Source organism: Anopheles gambiae, chromosome 3, assembly GCF_943734735.2.
Source record: "Anopheles gambiae chromosome 3, idAnoGambNW_F1_1, whole genome shotgun sequence".
NCBI classification, from domain to species: Eukaryota; Metazoa; Arthropoda; class Insecta; order Diptera; family Culicidae; genus Anopheles; species Anopheles gambiae.
This window is the reverse complement of record NC_064602.1, coordinates 55,956,393-55,976,867: the sequence shown is the minus strand read 5'-3', so window position 1 is coordinate 55,976,867 and position 20,475 is coordinate 55,956,393. Positions and strand designations below refer to the sequence as shown.

General features: G+C 41.3%; 1 protein-coding gene and 1 long non-coding RNA gene across 5 annotated transcripts in view; one reads left to right on the top strand and one right to left on the bottom strand.

Annotated features, from left to right (window-relative positions):
• Positions 1 to 2,976: 2,976 nt before the first annotated feature.
• LOC133393514 (uncharacterized) lies at positions 2,977 to 6,801 on the top strand. The gene is made up of 2 exons (XR_009766222.1): positions 2,977 to 5,765; positions 5,843 to 6,801. It is a non-coding gene; the product is annotated as an uncharacterized LOC133393514 (long non-coding RNA).
• A 10,720-nt stretch (positions 6,802 to 17,521) lies between these two features.
• LOC1271158 (transcription factor Dp) overlaps positions 17,522 to 20,475 on the bottom strand; it is a 40,903-nt gene continuing 37,949 nt past the window's right edge. For all 4 annotated transcript variants that reach the window (XM_061658725.1, XM_309901.4, XM_061658726.1 and 1 more), the window contains 3 exons: positions 18,714 to 18,797; positions 18,388 to 18,636; positions 17,522 to 18,130 (listed from right to left, as the gene is read on the bottom strand). In XM_061658725.1, the coding sequence (XP_061514709.1) occupies positions 18,464 to 18,636; positions 18,714 to 18,797 (257 nt within the window). In that variant the 3' untranslated portion in view covers positions 17,522 to 18,130; positions 18,388 to 18,463. The remainder of the gene's footprint in view (positions 18,131 to 18,387; positions 18,637 to 18,713; positions 18,798 to 20,475) is intronic.

Below are 20,475 nucleotides of genomic sequence, written 5' to 3'. Positions count from 1 at the left end.
AGAGAACGCTGTTCTTTACCGGAACGAAAAGAACGCTGAGAGAAACAGGTACAGATTTCAGTTGCTTCCTTTGTACGTACCAAATCGGCCCATCGTATGAAAGAGAACAGATCATCGAGCGTTCCAGACCGGATCGAAAAGAACGCTGAGAGAAACAGGTTTAAATTGAACCTGGATGATTTGTTTACAGCAACTCGGCTCATCAACATAAAGAGAGTAGAATGTCGTGCGTTCTAGGCCGGATCGCAAAGAGCACTGAGAGCAACCGGCCCAGCACAGATCACAGAGAACGCTGAGAGCAGCCGGTTCAGATCGGATCGATAAGATCGTTGATAACAGCCGGTTCAGGTCGGATCGCAAAGACCGGTGGAAGCAACAGGTTCAGTTTGAACCTGCTTGGGTTAAAAGTAAGGATCGCGGTCCAGATGCTTGCAGGCTGGAACGCATCGCACCTGGCAGGTTCAGAACGAAATGCGCATCACTAGTCGGCTTGGAGCCTATCAGCTCAATTAACAGGGAGAAATGTTGTGTAAGCGCGGTCTTGCAGTACTGGCTGGGCGCAGTACGCAGCCACAGGTACTCGGTGTTGTCTGGGAACCGACAGCATTCGACGTAGCCGAAGGGTTCGTCGTTACTTCGCGCGGCGGCAAAGCGAGAGAGATCGCTCTTTCTTCCAATTCGGGTGCCGTCGTAGCAGGACGTATTTCTACCGCGTATCGTTTATATGTTTATATATATACAAATTTTAATGTGTTAGTTTAAAAGTATTTGTCGAATAAAAGCAAATCAGTATCAAAACACAAAAAGAACTATCTTTCATAGGTACGACGGAGTAAATGGCTTTATAGTATTCACGCTTTAGTGCTCTGGTATTGTCCTATCTATCTAGCAACGCTTTCCAAGTGGTTGAATTCGGCTGCAATGTCAACATACTCAAACCGTTTAGAAACTTCGGCCTTTAACACTAGAACCGCCGGACTTTTCAACCTTACTAAAACCGCCATATGGCAAAATTTTGCCCCATTATTATGTGTACATATTTAGACATGTTTATTATTTCCTAAGGGTTTCATGTGGCAAAATAATGAAAAAACTTCATAATTAGGTATAATAAATCTTTATAAGCAACTCAATCAATAATTTAAAAAACGAATTGCGATCATATCAACCACATACCATAGATTTGTCTTTGCATTAATATAACAGTATTGGGCTTTAAGTGATAAACGCTAATAGGTATTCCTTACAGAGTTGAAAAAACAGTAAATCTAGGCTTATGAATTACTCAACGATCAGTTTAACGAACAGCTAGAAGCGCCACTAGCAGATAGTGTCATGCTACTGCCACCTAGCATTGAAGAAACACAAAAGGCTATCCATCGGCTGAAAAATAACAAGGCACCCGGAACCGACGGAATTGCAGCTGAACTGGTCAAAAATGGAGGTGCACGACTAGAAAACGAGATTCATCAAATCGTTACTGAGGTGTGGGATGGCGAATCGATGCCTTGTGATTGGAATCTCGGCATCATCTACCCCATATACAAGGAGGGAGGCAGGTTGGACTGCAACAACTACAGGGGTATTACGGTGTTGAATTCCGCCTATAAAATATTCTTCCTGATCCTTCAGGATCACCTTGTCCCGCACGTCGAAGAGATAGTCGGAAATTATCAAAGAGGATTCCGAAACGGAAAATCAACCACTGATCAGATCTTCACCATGCGGCAGATCTTGGAGAAGATGGCTGAATACAGACACAACACATACCATCTCTTCATTGACTTCAAAGCCGCCTATGATAGCACAGCCAGGGTAAAACTGTATGACGCTATGAGCTCTTTTGGAATCCCGGCCAAACTGATAAGGCTAGTTAGAATGACTATGACCAACGTCACTTGCCAGGTGAGGGTAGATGGAAAACTCTCAGAACCTTTTGCTACCACCAAGGGACTTTTGCTGTGCCAGGGGGACGGGTTTGCCTGTCTCCTATCAACTTGGTGATAGAGAGGGCCATCCACGACTCGAGGGTGGAGACTACGGGAACCATCTTCTATAAGTCAACCCAGATCCTGGCATACGCTGATGATATAGACATCGTTGGTCTGCGGCTCTCTTATGTAGCAGAAGCCTACCAAGGGATCGAGTAGGCAGCAGAGAACCTCGGATTGCAGATAAACGAGGCAAAGACCAAACTGATGGTGGCAACATCAGCGGGCCTACCAAGAAATAATCAGAATCTACGTAGGCGTGACGTGCAGATAGGTGAACGCACTTTTGAAGTCGTCCCACAATTCACCTATCTTGGGTCAAAGGTCAGCAACGACAATAGCATGGAAGCTGAGTTGCGCGCAAGGAGCCGGCTGCCAACCGGTCATTCTACAGCCTGAAAAATCAGTTCACCTCAAAGAACCTGTCGCGACGGACGAAGCTGGGACTATATAGTACCTATATAGTTCCGGTACTCACATACGCCTCTGAGACATGGACACTGTCCAAATCTGACGAAACCCTCTTAGCCGCGTTCGAGAGGAAGATGCTCAGAAGGATACTTGGTCCCGTATGTGTGGAAGGACAATGGAGGAGCCGCTATAATGACGAGCTATACGAGATGTACGGCGACCTCACTATCGTGCAGCGTATCAAGCTCGCCGGTGGGCTGGCCATGTTGTACGCATGGAAACGGACGACCCAGCCCGTAAAGTCTTTTTAGGCCGTCCACAAGGACAGAGGAGGCGTGGTAGGCCCAAATTGAGGTGGCAAGATGGCGTGGAGGCGTCCACCATTAAGGCCGGGATAACGGACTGGCAGACGGAGGCGCGAGACCGTGAGCGGTTTCGGACACTCCTGAGGCAGGCCAAGACCGCAAAGCGGTTGTAGCGCCGGATAACAACAACAACAACAACATCTTTAGGTTTGTTGGTATCAGGACCTGGCTCACATGAACGCATACGTACGCTATTTTTTTTAGTACATTTTTTACATAGTGGTCTGTTGTATGTGAAGCATTCGTTAGCACTTTTGCCCTCGTAACAAAACATTTGAACCTAACAGCGCCGACGAGAACCTCCAGCATTTGACACAGGCAAGTTAGCGTTGGCATTCTTATTTTCAACGTACTCTTCGGCAAGTTCTTCGCCTAGCTTGAAAAGAAAATCACGTCTTGATATCTTTTGTTTTGTAACTTCTTTGTACAAGACCCAAGCATTGATTCCCGCCAAATCCAGAATATTAAAAAATGAATGAACAGGCCATCTTCTACTAGCACTTTTCAAGGAGTATTTTCTACATATTTGGTCAACTACATCAACTCAGTTCTTGGTCAAGTTGTAAAATGACCCAGTTTCAGGCTTTGATTTTTTATCGTTTCCAGTTCTTATATCACGATGCATTGAGCTCAGTAAAACGACATTTTTTTTAGTTTTTCCTTGATAGACTGTGAGAGCTGTGTCATCGCTTTTGAACGCTTTGGTAAAGTAAAGTTTCTTTTTGGCTTTCTTTACGCAGATCGGCACTTCCCTTCTAGCCTTGTTGACTGTGCCAGCTATGTAATGAGTTTTATGATGTCTGCTTTATAACTTGTACGTCTGTTGCTTTCTAGTCCTCAAGCACGTCTGCTCAACGATAATGTATTTAGAAGGTTGATTTTTATCGCTTTTGCTGGGCGACATTGTGGGGGACATCTGTCACTCTCTGCATACACATTTCACTACCCCGCACCAGCCCTCCCCGATTTTTATACCGGAGCCCCCGGAAGAGAAATGTCAAGTCGAGAAATGTCATTTTGCTCTGAACAACTTCACCTTGTCATTTATAACACCTTGCGTCTGCTGGATCATTCCCCAAGCAGCCAGAGCTGTCATATGCCAGTGTTGCCAGCAACCTTGCTTTTACAAATTAAGCTAGTTTTTTTTTTATTTCAAAACATTTGCTAATTCTAATGAGGTGAAAGAATTATCACATGTTACGTTCCTTCCTCTGTTTAAGTACGGATCTACTAACTTTTTGACTACAAAATCTCCAAGTCTCTCCTCTGCAGGACGTTCATCATTTTTTCCGAGACAAGGAAATATATTGACTACATATTTAGAATCTACGTCAACAGCCATCCAATACTTTTGCCCGTACTTACCCGGCTTCGATGCCATAAACTGCGTAAATGGGCATCTTGTCTTGGATGGAAACAATTGTTCATCGACATAAATGTGAGGACCCGGTGCGTAATTGGTTTGACAGTTTGAAACAAATCTTGAAAACACATCTGATGTTAGGGCAAATTTGTCGGTTTGCAATCGTTGCGATCGTGTGAATTTTTCGTCAAATCTCACAATCCGAGGTATCCGACAGACAGCGACAATCTCTCCGGGTCGTAAACCAGGCTGGCGCGTCATATTGAGATGGTGCACAAATAAATATTGCACCTTGCAAACACTTGCAATGTCCTAAGTGCACCAGGCAAACTGCTGCATCATTGCGCCGTTGTTCGGAAAGCATACACAGCGACCAAGCAAACCGGCAATCGAAACGTGTAGGCTACTTGTTTAGACCTGCAAGTATTGTGCGGGGGTTCCCAATACGATCTAGCCACTAGTTGAGGCTTTGGGTGGAGAGCGGAGGATAGGGACACTCAGACGAACCAGTGCTACTAATAAAATTGCAGTAGAGTGTACGGTAGAGTGCTTATATAGACTAGCCGATTGAATATAGCGAAAACATAAGCACGTAGTAAGCAAGAGTAAAAGCACGTATGCAGTGGCGCGTTAAACGGTGGGAGGATTGGGCGGCTGCCAGGGGCCCCGGCGATGTAGGGGCCCCGTCATTGTGGATGTTCTACTTCGTATCGATTCTACCCCCCCCCCCCCCCCCCTCTGGATGGGACTTTTACCATCTATTTGAAAAAGACTAATTTTTAATTCATTCATTTTTCCCATCGCTTCACTCACTGTATATTGGCGAGCGAGACTGCAGAAAACCGGGGCCCTATACTACTCAAAGCAGCACATTAAAGGTTCTATGAAATCTGCCAATACTTGCATCAAAGTCGCAAGCGAAGAACGCTGCGTCACGCGCGCACAGCTCAAATCAATACCACATCATCGTTGGCGCACAGTATTAAACAGAGCGAGAAACCGTCAGAGCAACTTGCTGCTAAAATGGAATGCACAGAACGCTGCGCTTAACAACCACCGAAAACCTGTTACACACACTTAAAAATATTTCACGATCTCGGTTAAAAAAACTGCCGACATTCGTCGGCTCTTTCGATTCTTGCTGATATGTCAGTTGAAAATTTCCCATTGCCGATCAGTACCATTTAAAACTGAAATATCAGTTAAACAAATATTTTAACCGAAACTCGGCAACACAACATACCGATTACGTACGTTAAAACTGCTGTCACCGAGGTCATCCGTCAAAATAACCGAAATTTCGGCTATGCTATTTGAGTTAGCCGAGGCTCAGTTTTCTATCTGTCATTCATCATTTTGTCGATGCAGAAACCTTTCGGAGTGATTTTGTGTTATAAAATTAATAGTGTGAAAAATAAATGAAAATATGACACCCAGCGTGAAGAAACCGATCATCAGTAGCGTACGATCGGACACGGGTGGGCTACGAAGCTCTGTCAACGCACGTAGCCAGTGCACATAAGATCGTCGCTCGAAGCAGTCCTTATCCAAGGATTACCGGATGCTAGTCCGATTGGACCAACCTTTGCCGGCCCGTTCGGACTTCCAGGTTTCATTTCCAGTTACCTTTACGAGGTAAATATCCAAATACTCGACCACGTGACTTCTAATCAGGATTCACTCAGGCTTGTTTCACTCTGCCCGCTTTACAGAACCGTGTCTGTACCGGTTATATATAGTGCCGGTGTATATATTTCGGTCTGTGCGACCGAAATTCTCTCAGCAGTAACCGTTGCCGTGGTGGTGGTGTACTCATTGCCTGCTCTTCCGTGCTGAACACGTCAACTTTATCACTGCCGTTCGACTCGCTGGAGTCTGTTTGGACAATTGTTAAGCTTCAAAACCTTGCAATCTATATCGGCGCCGTTTACATTCCACCCGATCTGCGTTCTTCCGAAGAAGTCCTTGACGATTTGCATGAGAGTGTTAGTTTCGTTGCTGGCAAACTTAAATCAAATGATCTTATGGTGTTACTTGGTGATTTTAATTCACCATCACTCTCCTGGCAACCGTTTGCATCGTGCGTTAATCACTTCATTCCTACTGGTGTATCTCGTGAAAATGTTTCTCTGCTTGATGGAATGTTGGTAAACGGTTTGCTGCAATTATCTGGCATAAAAAATATACGCGGAAGTCAATTGGACCTTTTATTTGCCAATGCTGCCAATGCTATGCCTTCTTGGAGCGCTGCTCCCCCGTCATAGCTTCACCTGTTCCACTCGTCGCGCTAGACAATCATCATCCTGCTCATGAGGCAAGTGTGCTCCTTACGCACTCTCGCCCTGCATCCTCTCAACGAATACCTACGGCTCGTATGTTCAATTTTAGGAAACTGGACTACCAAAAGCTTCATCATATTTTAGCCGGTGCCGATTGGTCCTTTACTGATGCTGACTGTGACATAAATCAAGCTGTAGCAGCGTTTACTAATGTAATCACTTCCGCCTTCCCTTCCTGCTGTCCTCTCCTATCCTGTCTACCGATCCCGTCTTCGCTCCTTTTCCGTACCATAAACTCCTTCCTACTCCTTCGTGAATAATTGTATACTATAGTCAGTAAGCACTATTGCTGTAACCCAACGTGGCCGAGCAATTAATAAAATAAAAATAAATAATTAAATAAATCCTCAACGTGAACCCCTCTCGAACGAACGTGCGCAACCGTTCCGAATATAGTGTAGAATAAAAATTCATTGTTACATACTCACGAAACCCAACGCGTTCGCGACATAAAAATAGGGAAAAGATAGATCCGAACTAATCTACCCCATAAAAATCCATAATAAGACCCCCCATAACATGCTTTGCCTGTCTGGAACAGTTATGCTAAAACACATGGCAAAAAACTGCACAGAACACAAATAAGTTTTTAGAGAAAACAATAATAAATGTACCACCATGGTTTAGAACAAGAACCCTTCATTCAATTTGCCAGGTTCAGGCAACCGAAAAAATCAATACAAAAATAGTTCAAAAATTCAATAGAAGATTTATACACAATAACTTCGACGAGCATAATTAGCAACAATTAGAAATCTCGTCTAGTCTTACTATACCACCTAAAAATCCGCAATTCTACAATCCCAATACTCCTATTGCATTGAAAACGTTAAAACAAATCTAAGAACTTAAAATTGAACTGTAAAGGAAATCCATAACGTTAAGAATTAGAGTCCAAGTAAGCTAAGTAACATTTTTTTTTTCTTTAAATGTGAAGTAAGTTTTTGATGAAAAAAGTTTTCCTACTCAAGTTTAAAAAATAACCCAGTTTTTATTACCTTCATGTTTTACCATATTTGAAATTTTGAAAAATATTTGAAATTTGCCATGAATTATAGTATTTTTTGTTATGACAATGTGCTCTTATAACCGCTTTTTCAAATATCCTCCTCATAACGCAATGTCACCTTTGTATGGAACTGTCATTTCTCGACAGCACGGATAAACGGAAAGCCGGATAAAATGTACCCGTATAAACGGCGCTCCACTGTAATAGACTCTTTCAGCGAGATATAGAATTGTTCGGAAGTAGGCGTTGACATATTCGGTTAAACTGTAGAGCTGTCACTTTCGTACACTTTGTACGGACGTCACACGATGCGTAAACTTTGGCGTAAATTGGATTTCAGCCATACAACCCTGTTACGTCCGGTGTTGGGGTGATATGGGACGGAGGCCTATTAAAACTCCGGACACAACGTTTAAACTTTACAAAACATATATTACAAAACTGCTTAAAGCTAACACGCTAAAAAGAACTGTCCGCGGCACGTCTGTGTTCCCTCGCTGCTGAACCCCGAAGAGCACGATCGGCTTTCGCGCACGATCGCAGCCTCCCGATCGCTGACACCGAAACGTCTGACAGTTGTCGCACGGTCACGACAACCCAGAGTACCAATGTCGTGCGGCGCTGCTAGCGTCCGCAACATCTCCCCCTTTAGGATAATTGATACGAGTCAAACCTTCGCGGAACTCTTCTAGGCCTAGAGGAGCGGCGAGGTGGCGGTATCTGTTCTGCTGTACTCTGCTCTGGAGGGATGAAGTTGTCCTGGTGCTGATGACGAATCTCTACTGTCTGTTCTGGCATCAATGATGATGATGATGATGACTGTGCCGACAGCCAAGAAGCAGGCGAGGATGTAGATGACGAAGACGATGACTTAGGTGACGAAGATGATGATGGTACAGACGATGATGTGGATAGACCCCAAGTATCCAACAGGACGTTTAATGGCATGCGACTCGCCAACGTGCCTACTGCTTGACGAGCACCCGCTATGACCCTTTTACGCATCTGATTTACATGGCTTCTTAATACTCTTTGTTGCGTATTGGTTTTGACTAAATACATAACGTTTCCGCATCGTTTGATAATTACTGCTGGAGTCCAACTCCACGAATTCCGCTTGTACACCTTTACATACACTGGATCGTTAATTGCAAATGCTCTTAGCTCTGTATCGAATGATCTGTACTGGGATTTTGTTGGTGGGCGCAACAGTTCGAAACTTGTTCTTAATCTTCTTCCAAACATTGGTTCTGCTGGCGTTTTGCATTCTTGTAATTGTGCGTTTGGTGTGGTTCTATAAGCCAATAAAAATATATCAATTGCTTCTTGCAGAGACGTGTCTCCGTTCCTGATTTTCACTAGTGCTCTCTTGAATGTATCGACAAAACGCTCGGCTTGACCGTTCGATTGCGGATGAAATGGTGCTGTTCTTATATGATGTACTCCATGCGCTGTGCAAAAATCATGAAATGCTTCGCTTGTAAATTGTGTTCCGTTATCTGTGACTAATGTAGTTGGCATTCCAAACCTAGCGAATATGCCTCTTAGTATAGCTACCGTTGCTGCAGTTGTGATACTATTTGTTTTAACTATCTCAGGCCATTTTGTGTGAGCATCCACAACAATTAGAAAATGATCCCCGTCAATGGGACCTGCGTAGTCCACATGGACTCTCTGCTATGGTACTATTGTTTTCTCCCAAGGCAATGGAACCTCGTGTGGAGGTGACTTGGCTGCAGCTGCACAAGATGAGCACGTACCCACACATTCAGCAATGTCTTTATCTAAGGTGGGCCAATATACATAACTGCGTGCCAACGCCTTCATTCGGTGCACTCCCGGATGCCCTTGGTGAAACTGCTCTAGACATCTCTTTTGCAGATTCTGTGGAATAACAAGCCTTTCACCAAATAAAATACTTCCATCCACTATGGAGAGTGCATCTTTTCTGCTGTAATATCGAGCAAACTCCAACCCAAAAGTATTATTTTCTGGCCAACCTTGCTGAATATACTGATATACTTTTCGTAATAATTTGTCTGTTTGAGTGGCGTTTGCAACATCTCTGAAGTTTAACGGAAGCGTACATAACGAGCTCACGGCAACTGATCGTATATCTTTTTCCAACTCAATACTTGCTACGATATACTCCTCCTCCGGCTGAGTTCGCTTTTTGATTAATCTTGATAATAAATCAGCATCTCCAAAATGATCAGTGCGAACGTAATCAATATCGAAATCATATAGTTGCAATGTAAGGGCAAATCTTTGTAATCTGTTTGCTGTGTACACTGGGATTCCCTTCTTTGAACCAAAAATTTGGAGTAACGGTCTATGATCTGTTTGTAGTTTGAAATGACGCCCATAAATCATTTTGTGAAACTTTGTCACTGCAAATACTATCGCTAGTCCTTCGCGATCTATCTGACTGTACTTCTTTTCTGTCTCTGTCAGTGCCCTTGATGCATGCTGAACGACTTTGACGCTGCCGTCTTGAAACTTGTGACTTAATGTGGCGCCTAGACCAACTAATGACGCGTCGGCTGAGACTATGATGTCTGCCTTAGGATCATAATGCGTGAGTAATAGGTCTGAAGAGAGAGTTTTCTTAAATGCTTGAAAACTTTCCTCGCATTGCTTTGACCATTGAAAATGCTCACCATGCTTGAGTAGACTGTCTAAAGGGTAGCGGAGGTCTCTCATTTTTGGCACAAATTTGCCGTAATAATTAATAGCTCCAATAAACGAACGAAGCCCTGATATATCTGTTGGCGGTGGTAGGTTTAAAATTGCTTCGATCTTTGCCGGGTCTGGACGAATACCTTTTCCATCTATAATGTGACCAAGATATCGGATTTGCTTCATGCCAAATACACATTTATCCGCTCGGATTGTGAATCCGTATTCCTTAATGCGGCTTAAAACTTCTTTCACATTCGTGTCGTGTTCTTCTTGTGTCACACCTCCAACTATCAAATCATCCATGTACCCGCATACCTTTACCATGCCTATAAGCTTGTATCTATAAGCTGTTGGAATATTGCAGGGGCTACCTTTATTCCTGGCGGAAGGCGGTTGTATTGGTATAAGCCACGATGTGTATTTATGCTCAGTACTGGCCTATATTGTTCTTCTACTGAGACTTGTGCAAAAGCATCAGAAAGGTCTATGGTTGTAAAAATATTGCATTGTGCCAGTTTGGTAAAAATTTCCTCCGGAATTGGAAGGGGATACTCGTGTGCTTGAAGTGCCTGATTTAAACCTGTCGAGTAATCACCGCATATACGTATCTTTCCGTTGGATTTCCGCACAACCACAACAGGTGCTGCCCAGTCTGAATAGTTAATGGGAGTAATCACACCGTTTTGCTCAAGTCTATCTAATTCCTTTTCGACTACTTCTCTCATAGCATAGGCCACTGGCCTTTTGGGTCGAAAAACAGGGGTAATATCATCTCGAAGCTTTAATTGCACCTGAACTTTTCTACATACTCCTGTTCCATTGAAAACTTCTGGAAACTGCCTTTGGAGACTTATCATCGTCATCTTTGCTGAATTATTACTGATATTGTTGCAAAATACATTCATTGGCACGGACCACAACTCGAAAAGTTCGATAACATCTGCACCTAACAGCTTTATATCTGCTTTTGCCACCCGAATTACTGCAAAACGTTCAACACCATGAATTATGATATTCGCCGAGAACTCTCCGTATAGTTCAAAATTCGTGCCTGCTGCTGTTAGTGCCTTCACTGTTGGCCTATTCAATTGCGGTTCGCCTATCTGTCTCCAGGACTGCTGTCCTATTACCGTTATATCAGAAGCAGTATCCAATTGTAACTGTAACGACATTCCGTTCACGCACACTGTCACGTATTTTCTTTGTTTCGTTATGCAACACGCATTCACGCGCACCACCCTTACGTGTGCATTAGAATAGATTGTTTTCTGAGGGCTCTTTCGATTTCTGCAAAATCCTTCCTTGTGACCTACTGTTCCGCATTGCTTGCACTTGTGATATTTGAATGTACAATCACGCACCCAGTGCTGTATACCACAATACCAGCATGGGGTTTTTGGTTTGATGCCCGATGGACCTCCTCCATTTTGCAAACGTTGCTGACTACCATTTTGAAAACGTTGCTGAGTACCATTTTGGAAACGTTGCTGACTACCATTTTGAAATCGTTGCTGATTGCCATTTGCTTTTGGCAGAAATTTCGAGTTTACTGACGGCCATTTTCTTATCGCAGCTACCTTTCTGTTTGCACTGTCTTCAATCATTGCGCTATCTGCGTGCAAATTAATTATGCCTTGACATTCGGTAGATAATTGTTCCAAGGAAATTTCTGCGTGCTTTTCGATCATATTTAATAACCGCGTTCGGTACTCTAAATCATTTTCGTTCTTGAGACCACACACGAATACTAATGCCTTTAGTTGATTTTCCGTCATAGCTTTCAATTCAAAATCCTCACACGCACGGTTAACCCTACACGCATACGACATAAAGTCTTCCGCTTGAGTTTTCACTATTTTCAGACACTTGTAACGCTTGCTTAAAATTGTCTCTTTCGCACTAAATAACGCTTTCAGTTTGGTCACCGTTTCCGCAAACGAAAATTCTCCGGGATGCTTGGGTAGCACAAAGTTCATATAACGCTCGTGTTCACTTGTACTAAGCTTCCTCAGAAGCACCCTAACCTTAGCTGCATCCTCTATGTGTAAAGCATCTTTCTCAAAAAGCTCCTCATAACGTGCGTACCACGCGGTAAACGTTCTGTTTTCTTCGGGTTCATATTTGTACTCACTGATTTGTCGCGCAATGAAATCCAGCGTTGTTTCTACTGGTGATTCACTGCTTAGGCCGGGTGTGGAGCGCTGCGTAAGCCTGGTTAGCAGCTCCTGCTGATGAGCCATCTGCTGCTGCATCAGTTTCATCATCTGCATGATGGTTGCATTTGTGTCGCTTGGGCCGGCCGTGGCACTGTTTGGCTGAAAAACAGTTCCAATACTGTGATTAGTTAAATTTTGCCTTGGTTGGGAGAGACGCCTGAGATTCTCTTCCACTTCGAACTCCATTGCGTTCGGTTCCATTTTTGAGATGGATAAACCGCGCTACTGATAGCGGTTTCTGCTGCAAGGCGGTGAGTGTTTTGCGCGATGGCGCTTTTCTTCACGATGCTGTATGGGTCTTCCTTCTGTTGCCTTTTCTCGTCGCCAGTTGTTACGTCCGGTGTTGGGGTGATATGGGACGGAGGCCGATTAAAACTCCGGACGCAACGTTTAAACTTTACAAAACATATATTACAAAACTGCTTAAAGCTAACACGCTAAAAAGAACTGTCCGCGGCACGTCTGTGTTCCCTCGCTGCTGAACCCCGAAGAGCACGATCGGCTTTCGCGCACGATCGCAGCCTCCCGATCGCTGACACCGAAACGTCTGACAGTTGTCGCACGGTCACGACAACCCAGAGTACCAATGTCGTGCGGCGCTGCTAGCGCCCGCAACAAACCCCGAGATCTTTTGACAGGAAGTTTACGCTCTCCCATACAAATCAAGCGTAAACTTTTTGAGTTTGCGCCTCATGTGAAGTCCGTATTGGACTGCAACTTGGATCATTCTCATCAAAAGGTAAACAAACGGTTCTCTAAAAAATATGTTTGTTTCAACTTATTCATGTATTAAACAGCTTGGGGAATGATTGTTAGCTACTTTAATGACATTTAAGAATGAAAAATTAAATGTCGTTCACTACTTTTGACTGCACACTGTTTGTCTGCACACTGCACCTCATGAATTTGTTTGTCATAAGTTCATATTAGCGTAAACGTACCTATAGTGGTGCTAGTACCAATAGTGGTGGTATTGCACTAAAATGCGTCTCATACGATAAATTAACAGTAGTTAAGTGATTTATGATAGTGTGAAATGTTCTCTAGCCTTTTACAAAGGATTTAAAAATGAAATGGGGCCATTCCGTTTCTTAGTGACCGAAAAATCCATTATTTTGTGAAAGGTATCAACATTTTTTTCCAAAATCCTTAGGATTTCATAACGATACTCATATTATTGTTAACGTTCTAAATGACCACATAACAACGCAATTATTAGTTTTTTAACATAATTGTTATCAAATAATATTGTTTTATTCAAATTCATTGGCTTTTGACCATAGTTACGTATTTTTAAATGTTTTTTTACGATACTGCCATTATAGGTACACCAAACAGGCATGTTTCTATAGTGGTCCTAGTTCTAAAATCAATATATTTTTTAACAGCGATTTTTTTCGACGACATTTTTGACATGTCGTACTGTTTTCATTAAAATAAGCAACAAAAATTAGTTTTCTGTAAGTAATTTATGAAACAAAGGCCAAAATTCGCTTATCTGGCTGAGTGAAAAATCGACTTCAAATCAAGCAAACTCTTCTGAGTATGGGTTGACGACAGGTGTTATTCAGTACTTCCGTCAATATTTTCATCAACCAAATTCATACATTTTTTACAATCAAATTACGAAAGATATCATTATTATGGCAGTAATCCATGCTATTCATACGAAAACAGCTTCAAAACTAAATTTTATTGATATTATACACTGTTTTGAGGCATCTTTGTTTACTACCACTATAGGAACACAATACGACGACTATAGGAACCATACCACCATTATAGGTACAACGAAGCAATCACAAAAATATGTATTTTTTCGTAAATTCGATGTATTTCATGGTAAAAATGATTGTGATTGCGAAGATAAAACATATTCCAACTGTTATGTGTTGAAATATTCAGAAATTGTCGTTTCTGACACTTTAAATCCATTAAAATACATCTGTACCGCGACAAATTGCACCACTATTGGTACATTTACCCTATCTAAGTTCGGAATAAAAAGGTACAGATTACTGATCAGTTTTGTTTTGATCAGCTAATGACGGCTACCGTTTACCTGGTATTACGTAACGCAAAAATTGCATAATTTCGACTCCCTCCCTAGTGTAACTTACTGTAACATTCTAAGAAACTACCCCTCCCCCAAATTACGTAACAGATGGACCCACCTCCCTCAAATAGCTTAATTTATTTAACAAAATCAAATGTTTGTTTTTCTTCGTTTTTACTTTTTTCTGGTAGATCCACATTTTTTTAAATTAACCAACAAAAAAATACATAACATTTTGTATAATGAAAAACCGTCCCATGCAGCAATCTAATTCATAAAGATTCTGATAATCGGATCCTCAGCACAGTTTGCAATGTACTCGCATCATCATCATCAGAAGCGTTTTTCATCCAGCCATCTTCCTGGTCCTCCATAAATATGTCCATCTTTACAGAAATGTTTCTTTGGCTTAGGATGTTGTATCATCATCAAATTGATTATTCTATCTCACATAACATGTGATGTTTAATATGTTAGGCATGTCTTACAAATTACGAACAAAATCGGTAATGTTTGCAAGAGTTTCGGCTACATTAACGATGTATTTATAAAATTACGATGTAAATTAAAAATAGAGTTGATATTAAATTTACGACAAATGATCAACTCTGATGAAAAAAAGGCTGAATGCATCAACTCCATCTTTAATTTGTTTGAAACGAATTGGGTTTGCCAGGAGCTGGATTGGTATAACACATGTTTACAGCGTTACAGATGATTCTCGTGCCAATTGCTTCCAATCGAGTGGCACGCACACTGTGGTCGTCAAAGAAACGTAATACAGAAACGGTACTGCGACGATCCTGTGCTAAGTTTTTCCATTCGACCGTCCGTCCGTGGTAACCAAATTCGACGGACCAAATGACGCTACAAAGTAGCGAGATCTTTTTAATACCGGCATAACCGCGAAGGTAGTTAGGTCCCCAAGAAGAATCCTCGATTTCTACTCATTTTTTTTCGAAAAAAAAATATCTAAAATTTTGTTTTGCGTTACGTAACCAAATAAAACTCCCCCTCTCCCCTATGTAACAAATCGTAAAGTTACCCCCCCCCCCTATCAGTGTTACATAATTGATGGATGACGCCTAATTTACATACAAATAAAAGTAAAGAAATATACAAATTACTCGCTGCATTACTTAAACAAGTCGTAATAGTCTTTTGAAAGCTTCAATTTGCTCTTTAGCATACTTACCGCCCAACAATCAGTGTCGTACACACGAAAGTGTCTTTCGGAGCAGCAGCTTAAGACAGTCACAGTACACGCCGACTTAAGCACAATACAGGGTTTACCTAGCCAATCGGGCGTCGTTAAAGCGTTATCGGTCGGCGTAAATACTTTTTCGGGCGATGTAAACCCTCAATTGGGCACTGTCATTTCTATTCGGGCCTTGTGAAGGATGAATCGGGCATAGAAATTCTAAAATAATACATAATAAGTAAATACATATTTTTAAACAACTTAATGGATCAAACACACCGAAGCTACCGATTTGACACCTTCAAGAGTAGGACGCTTTCATTCTGTACTTTGCCCGATTCATACTACACAAGGCTCGAATAGAAATGACAGTGCCCAATTGAGGGTTTACATCGCCCGAAAAAGTATTTACGCCGACCGATAACGCTTTGACGACGCCCGATTGGCTAGGTAAACCCTGTAATAGACGCACCAACTGGATCTTGGCAAATAAACAATTCATTAATTTATGTCTTCTTCTTCTTCTTTTGGCACAACCGCTCCGGTCTAACCGCTGCCGCTCAAGGCCTGCCGCCAGTACCCACTAGTAAAGTGGGCTTGGCTTTCAGTGACTTATTGTTACCATGGCAGGATAGTCAGTCCTACGTATGGGGAAACGGTCTATTCGGGGCTTGAGCCTTGACGGGCGTGTTGTTAAGTCGTTCGAGTTGACGACTGTACCACCAGACCGGCCCAATTAATTTATGTAATTGAGTTTATTCTCTAAAAATGCTGACCGTCGTCGATCAGCATATTCTTCTTAGCATATGTTTTCCATTAAATCGTCTGACCGTCGTCAATCAGCATATTCTTTTTAGCCTATGTTTTCCATTAAATCGTAAAACCAGCGCGCATCGCTGGCGCATTGCAAAACGTATCTAACGTAGCTAGTCAGCATTTATTGACCTAGCAACGCTTTGTTTTAAGCCTAAATTATCGTCAGCGACAATCAGAATCAAAACACGTAAATGACACTAAGGGTGACCCATGGACAGTAGATCTTGAGACACGATCATGTAATTTATTTTGATTATTTCTATTTCATATTGTTGTTGCACTAGTTTGAAATGTAGTTCATGAACATGCTGTTTAAGTTTCAAATAATTTTAAATTTTAAATAACACTATCGAATAGAAAATCGAAGCAGTTTGGTTGATAAAATTTCAGTCCATTGCGACTGCCATAAACCTATAGTGTCTTTTTCTCAGAAGGACATATCGGTTTCACATCGGTGCGTATTTTTTTTAAAGTCAGCTGGTAGGGGCGCTTTGGTTTAAGGCAGGCTGTAGAGGCTTGGTGGAGGGCGGATGTGGAAATCGCGCTCAGAACGAAAATTCTCTCATCACTGCGATGGTTGGAGCGTTAGGGTATGGAAGGTTTGTGGAGTGCGAATGTGTCTGATGAACAGCGCAACATTTTCACGAACACTTCAATTTTTTTATAGAGGCTTTGAGCCAATTGGCCACATTCGCCTCTTAAAAACACTTTAATAGTGGGGGCGTTCGGGTGTGGAAAGGCAAGTGTAACGAAACGAAACGGAACGGAACGGAAGCATTAGTTGTTACGGCAAGCGTAATGGTAACGCGTCACCCTTAGTACACCTAGATAAATATCGTGCAGCTCGAATCCGCGTGCAGCAGCTCGAATTCCCGAATTTCTGAAGTATATAGCGGGTGATTTTTTTCTGAATAAAGTTAGTCAAGTTTCTGAGTTCAAAGCAAGAACATCGTGTCTTCATCATTTTCGCAACTTCGTCTTCATAATTAACACTAGTGGTATAGACAGAACTGAGAAGTGCCAAAGAAAAAGAAGTAAATAATAAGAATGTTTGAATCCAACTCATTTCACGTGAACTTTTTGACGGATCTTTTATTTATTTGACTTGTTTGTATAATAGACGACAGGTGATTCACCATAACATAATTCCTTCCTGACGCTTTAACATCTCGTGTAATAGAGAAATAGCTAAAAGAGAAATAAAAACGCAAATCGAGGATGTCACATAACCAAACCTAGCTGGAATAGTTTAATTAGAAGGGCAATTTCAAAAGACTATAAAAGAACTTTTTTTCTTTTCTGTACTCTCTGGTGCACTAATAAATAAACTGCCATACCTTCAAATTCTCATTTCTCTGTGACTCAAGTTTCCTAAATTGTCAGATAGATTTCGCAAAAAAGCCTAAGTTAACGTTTGCTATAAATATGCCTTCCGGCAACACCTGAAAATCGTATGCAGAAGAGACAACAACTGAAACCATATATTTCGTATGGGTATCACTAACAATACAATATTATATATATATGAATGTAAGCACAAAGAAAAATGAAGATTTTTATAGGATAAGCAAAATTTGAACATAATAAAATTTTACGTTGACAAACAAATGGTCTTAATTCAGAGAATGTTGTTTGGTAATACGTATCTGCCACAACAAAACATGAAATAATAAAAAAGTCCTTCTTCTTCTTCTTTGGCTCAACAACCGATGTCGGTCAAGGCCTGCCTGTACCCACTTGTGGGCTTGGCTTTCAGTGACTAATTGATTCCCCCCATAGCAGGATAGTCAGTCCTACGTATGGCGGCGCGGTCTAATTGGGGATTGAACCCATGACGGGCATGTTGTTAAGTCGCACGAGTTGACGACTGTACTACGAGACCGGCTTAAGTCCAACATATCGTTCGTATCGTATTTATCAACATATATAAAAAAGTCCAACATATCGAAAAGTATAACGGCAAGTTAAGCAGAAGAGTGTCAGGACTTTTCTGTTTGTCTTCATAATTTGTAAGCTAATCATCTTCATCATCTTCGAATTTCATTTCATCATCCAGCATGTCATTAGTGGTATCATTGAAGGCGAGCATATCCTGGGTAGATAAACTGTCATCATTATCAGGACCGTTGTACAGAGAACTCATTTCCCAGTCATCGACATCATCTTGCTCGAACCCAAGACCATAAGCTAAGCAAAAATAAAAAAAAAATAGTTTATTACCACACTGCCTGCCTGTCACAACAAAAGTTCATGTACAAACTTACCATCAATATATTTTTCGACAGCTTTTGGTACCATGGATTTTATCTTTTTAAGATCTGTTTCCGAGTAGTGCCCTTTTTCTAAAGCTAAAATAAAATAATAAAACATAACTATTATAATCATCATTATCAACATCATTATGCTTAATTTCTCAATGAAAAAAAATTCTTTTTTTTCTTTGGCACAACAACTGTTGTCGGCCTACCTGTACCACTAATGGGCGTGGCTTTCAGTGACTTATTTATTACCGTAGCAAAATAGTCAGTCCTACGTACGTGGGCACGGGTCCATTCGGGGCTTGAACTCACGATGCCCGTCGTCTTTATTAAGTCGTACGAGTTGACGACTTTAAGACGAGACCGTCTCACTTTGTCTATCGGGAGCGATCTCCTACTCCCGGCAATTACGTTCGGGTGCAATATATTAAGGACCTGTACGCATAATCGGACTGGTCTGGCCGTACCCCCATACGTAGGAATGACTATCCTATTCTGAATAAAACAACAAGTCACTGAAAGCCAAGCCCACTTGGTGTACAGGCAGGCTTTGATCGACAATGGTTGTTTACGCCAAAGTAACGCACAATCTCAAAAAAAAATGTCTACTACGAGAAGGAATGTATAAATGGAAATGTAAAGGAAATTGTTGAAAATTAGGGATATATAAATACAGCAGCCATGAAAATATGCATGTTTTATCTCACATTTGTTTTATCATTTAAGTTTATATGTTAAAACTTGTGAGTTTCTATTGATGGTTATGTTTGTCTAATTATAGCATAATCATCAAAGAATTATTGAAATAACAGCCACTAAGAGCTGACGCTAACAACATTCTATCGACCTTAGCAAAATTTTTGGATCGAAAAAATTCGATCGATCCGGCTCTCATGTTGGTGTCATTTGACACTCACTTCGCCGCCAAGGTGTTCATTTTACTGGTCATTTTGAAAACTGGTATACCAGTTTTACACTCACGAGCAAAATGAACTATGCTACAAAAATTCGATCGTTCCGCATGATAAAAAATCCGCAACGCATTGAGCTGCGAAAATGTTAGAATATCAGAATAATTCCATAAATCAAGGTTGATGTTTTTGAAAAAAGTTTTGTAAAAGCGGGTTGGTAATTGTTTGTTTTTTTTCAATGTTTTGGGAGATAAAATAACTTATTAATTATTTGTAAAAATGGTTAGCCTACACTAAAACTAGAAGAGAATCGACTTCATGTAGGGATATGAAAGGTCACAAGAGGTCATGTAGGGCACACCATACCAGAGATGCGCAAGAATCATGAATGAATCATGGTGAAAGTAAATATTGAACCAGTGCAAATGAAGCACATATATTGGGTACCATATGTGAGATACGGAAAATGTTGTCCATACAGATTTACTGGCCTGTGATAAGTTTGGGAACAATATACAAAACATCCCGTTAAATTAAAATGCATTTGGCACGATGGTTAACAGTGATCAATAAAGATTGTGATAATTTTCCTTTTTTTTTTGGAGAAATTCCCAGTTTTTGCAGGAAAAATAAAATTTCTGGCTAATTCCCGGTTTTCCCTGTTGAGTGGCTATCCTGGGATTAATGTTTTACTTTTTTCACTTTTATTTGTCGTAATTATCATTTACTGTAGTTTTGTTGCTTTAGAAATAAAATAAATAAAAATAAATGGTCTGAAGTAATTTATAACTGGCGACATTTTCGCAGGGTGCTATAATTCTCATTGCTAATCCTATGGGACAAAAAACTGCTACCTT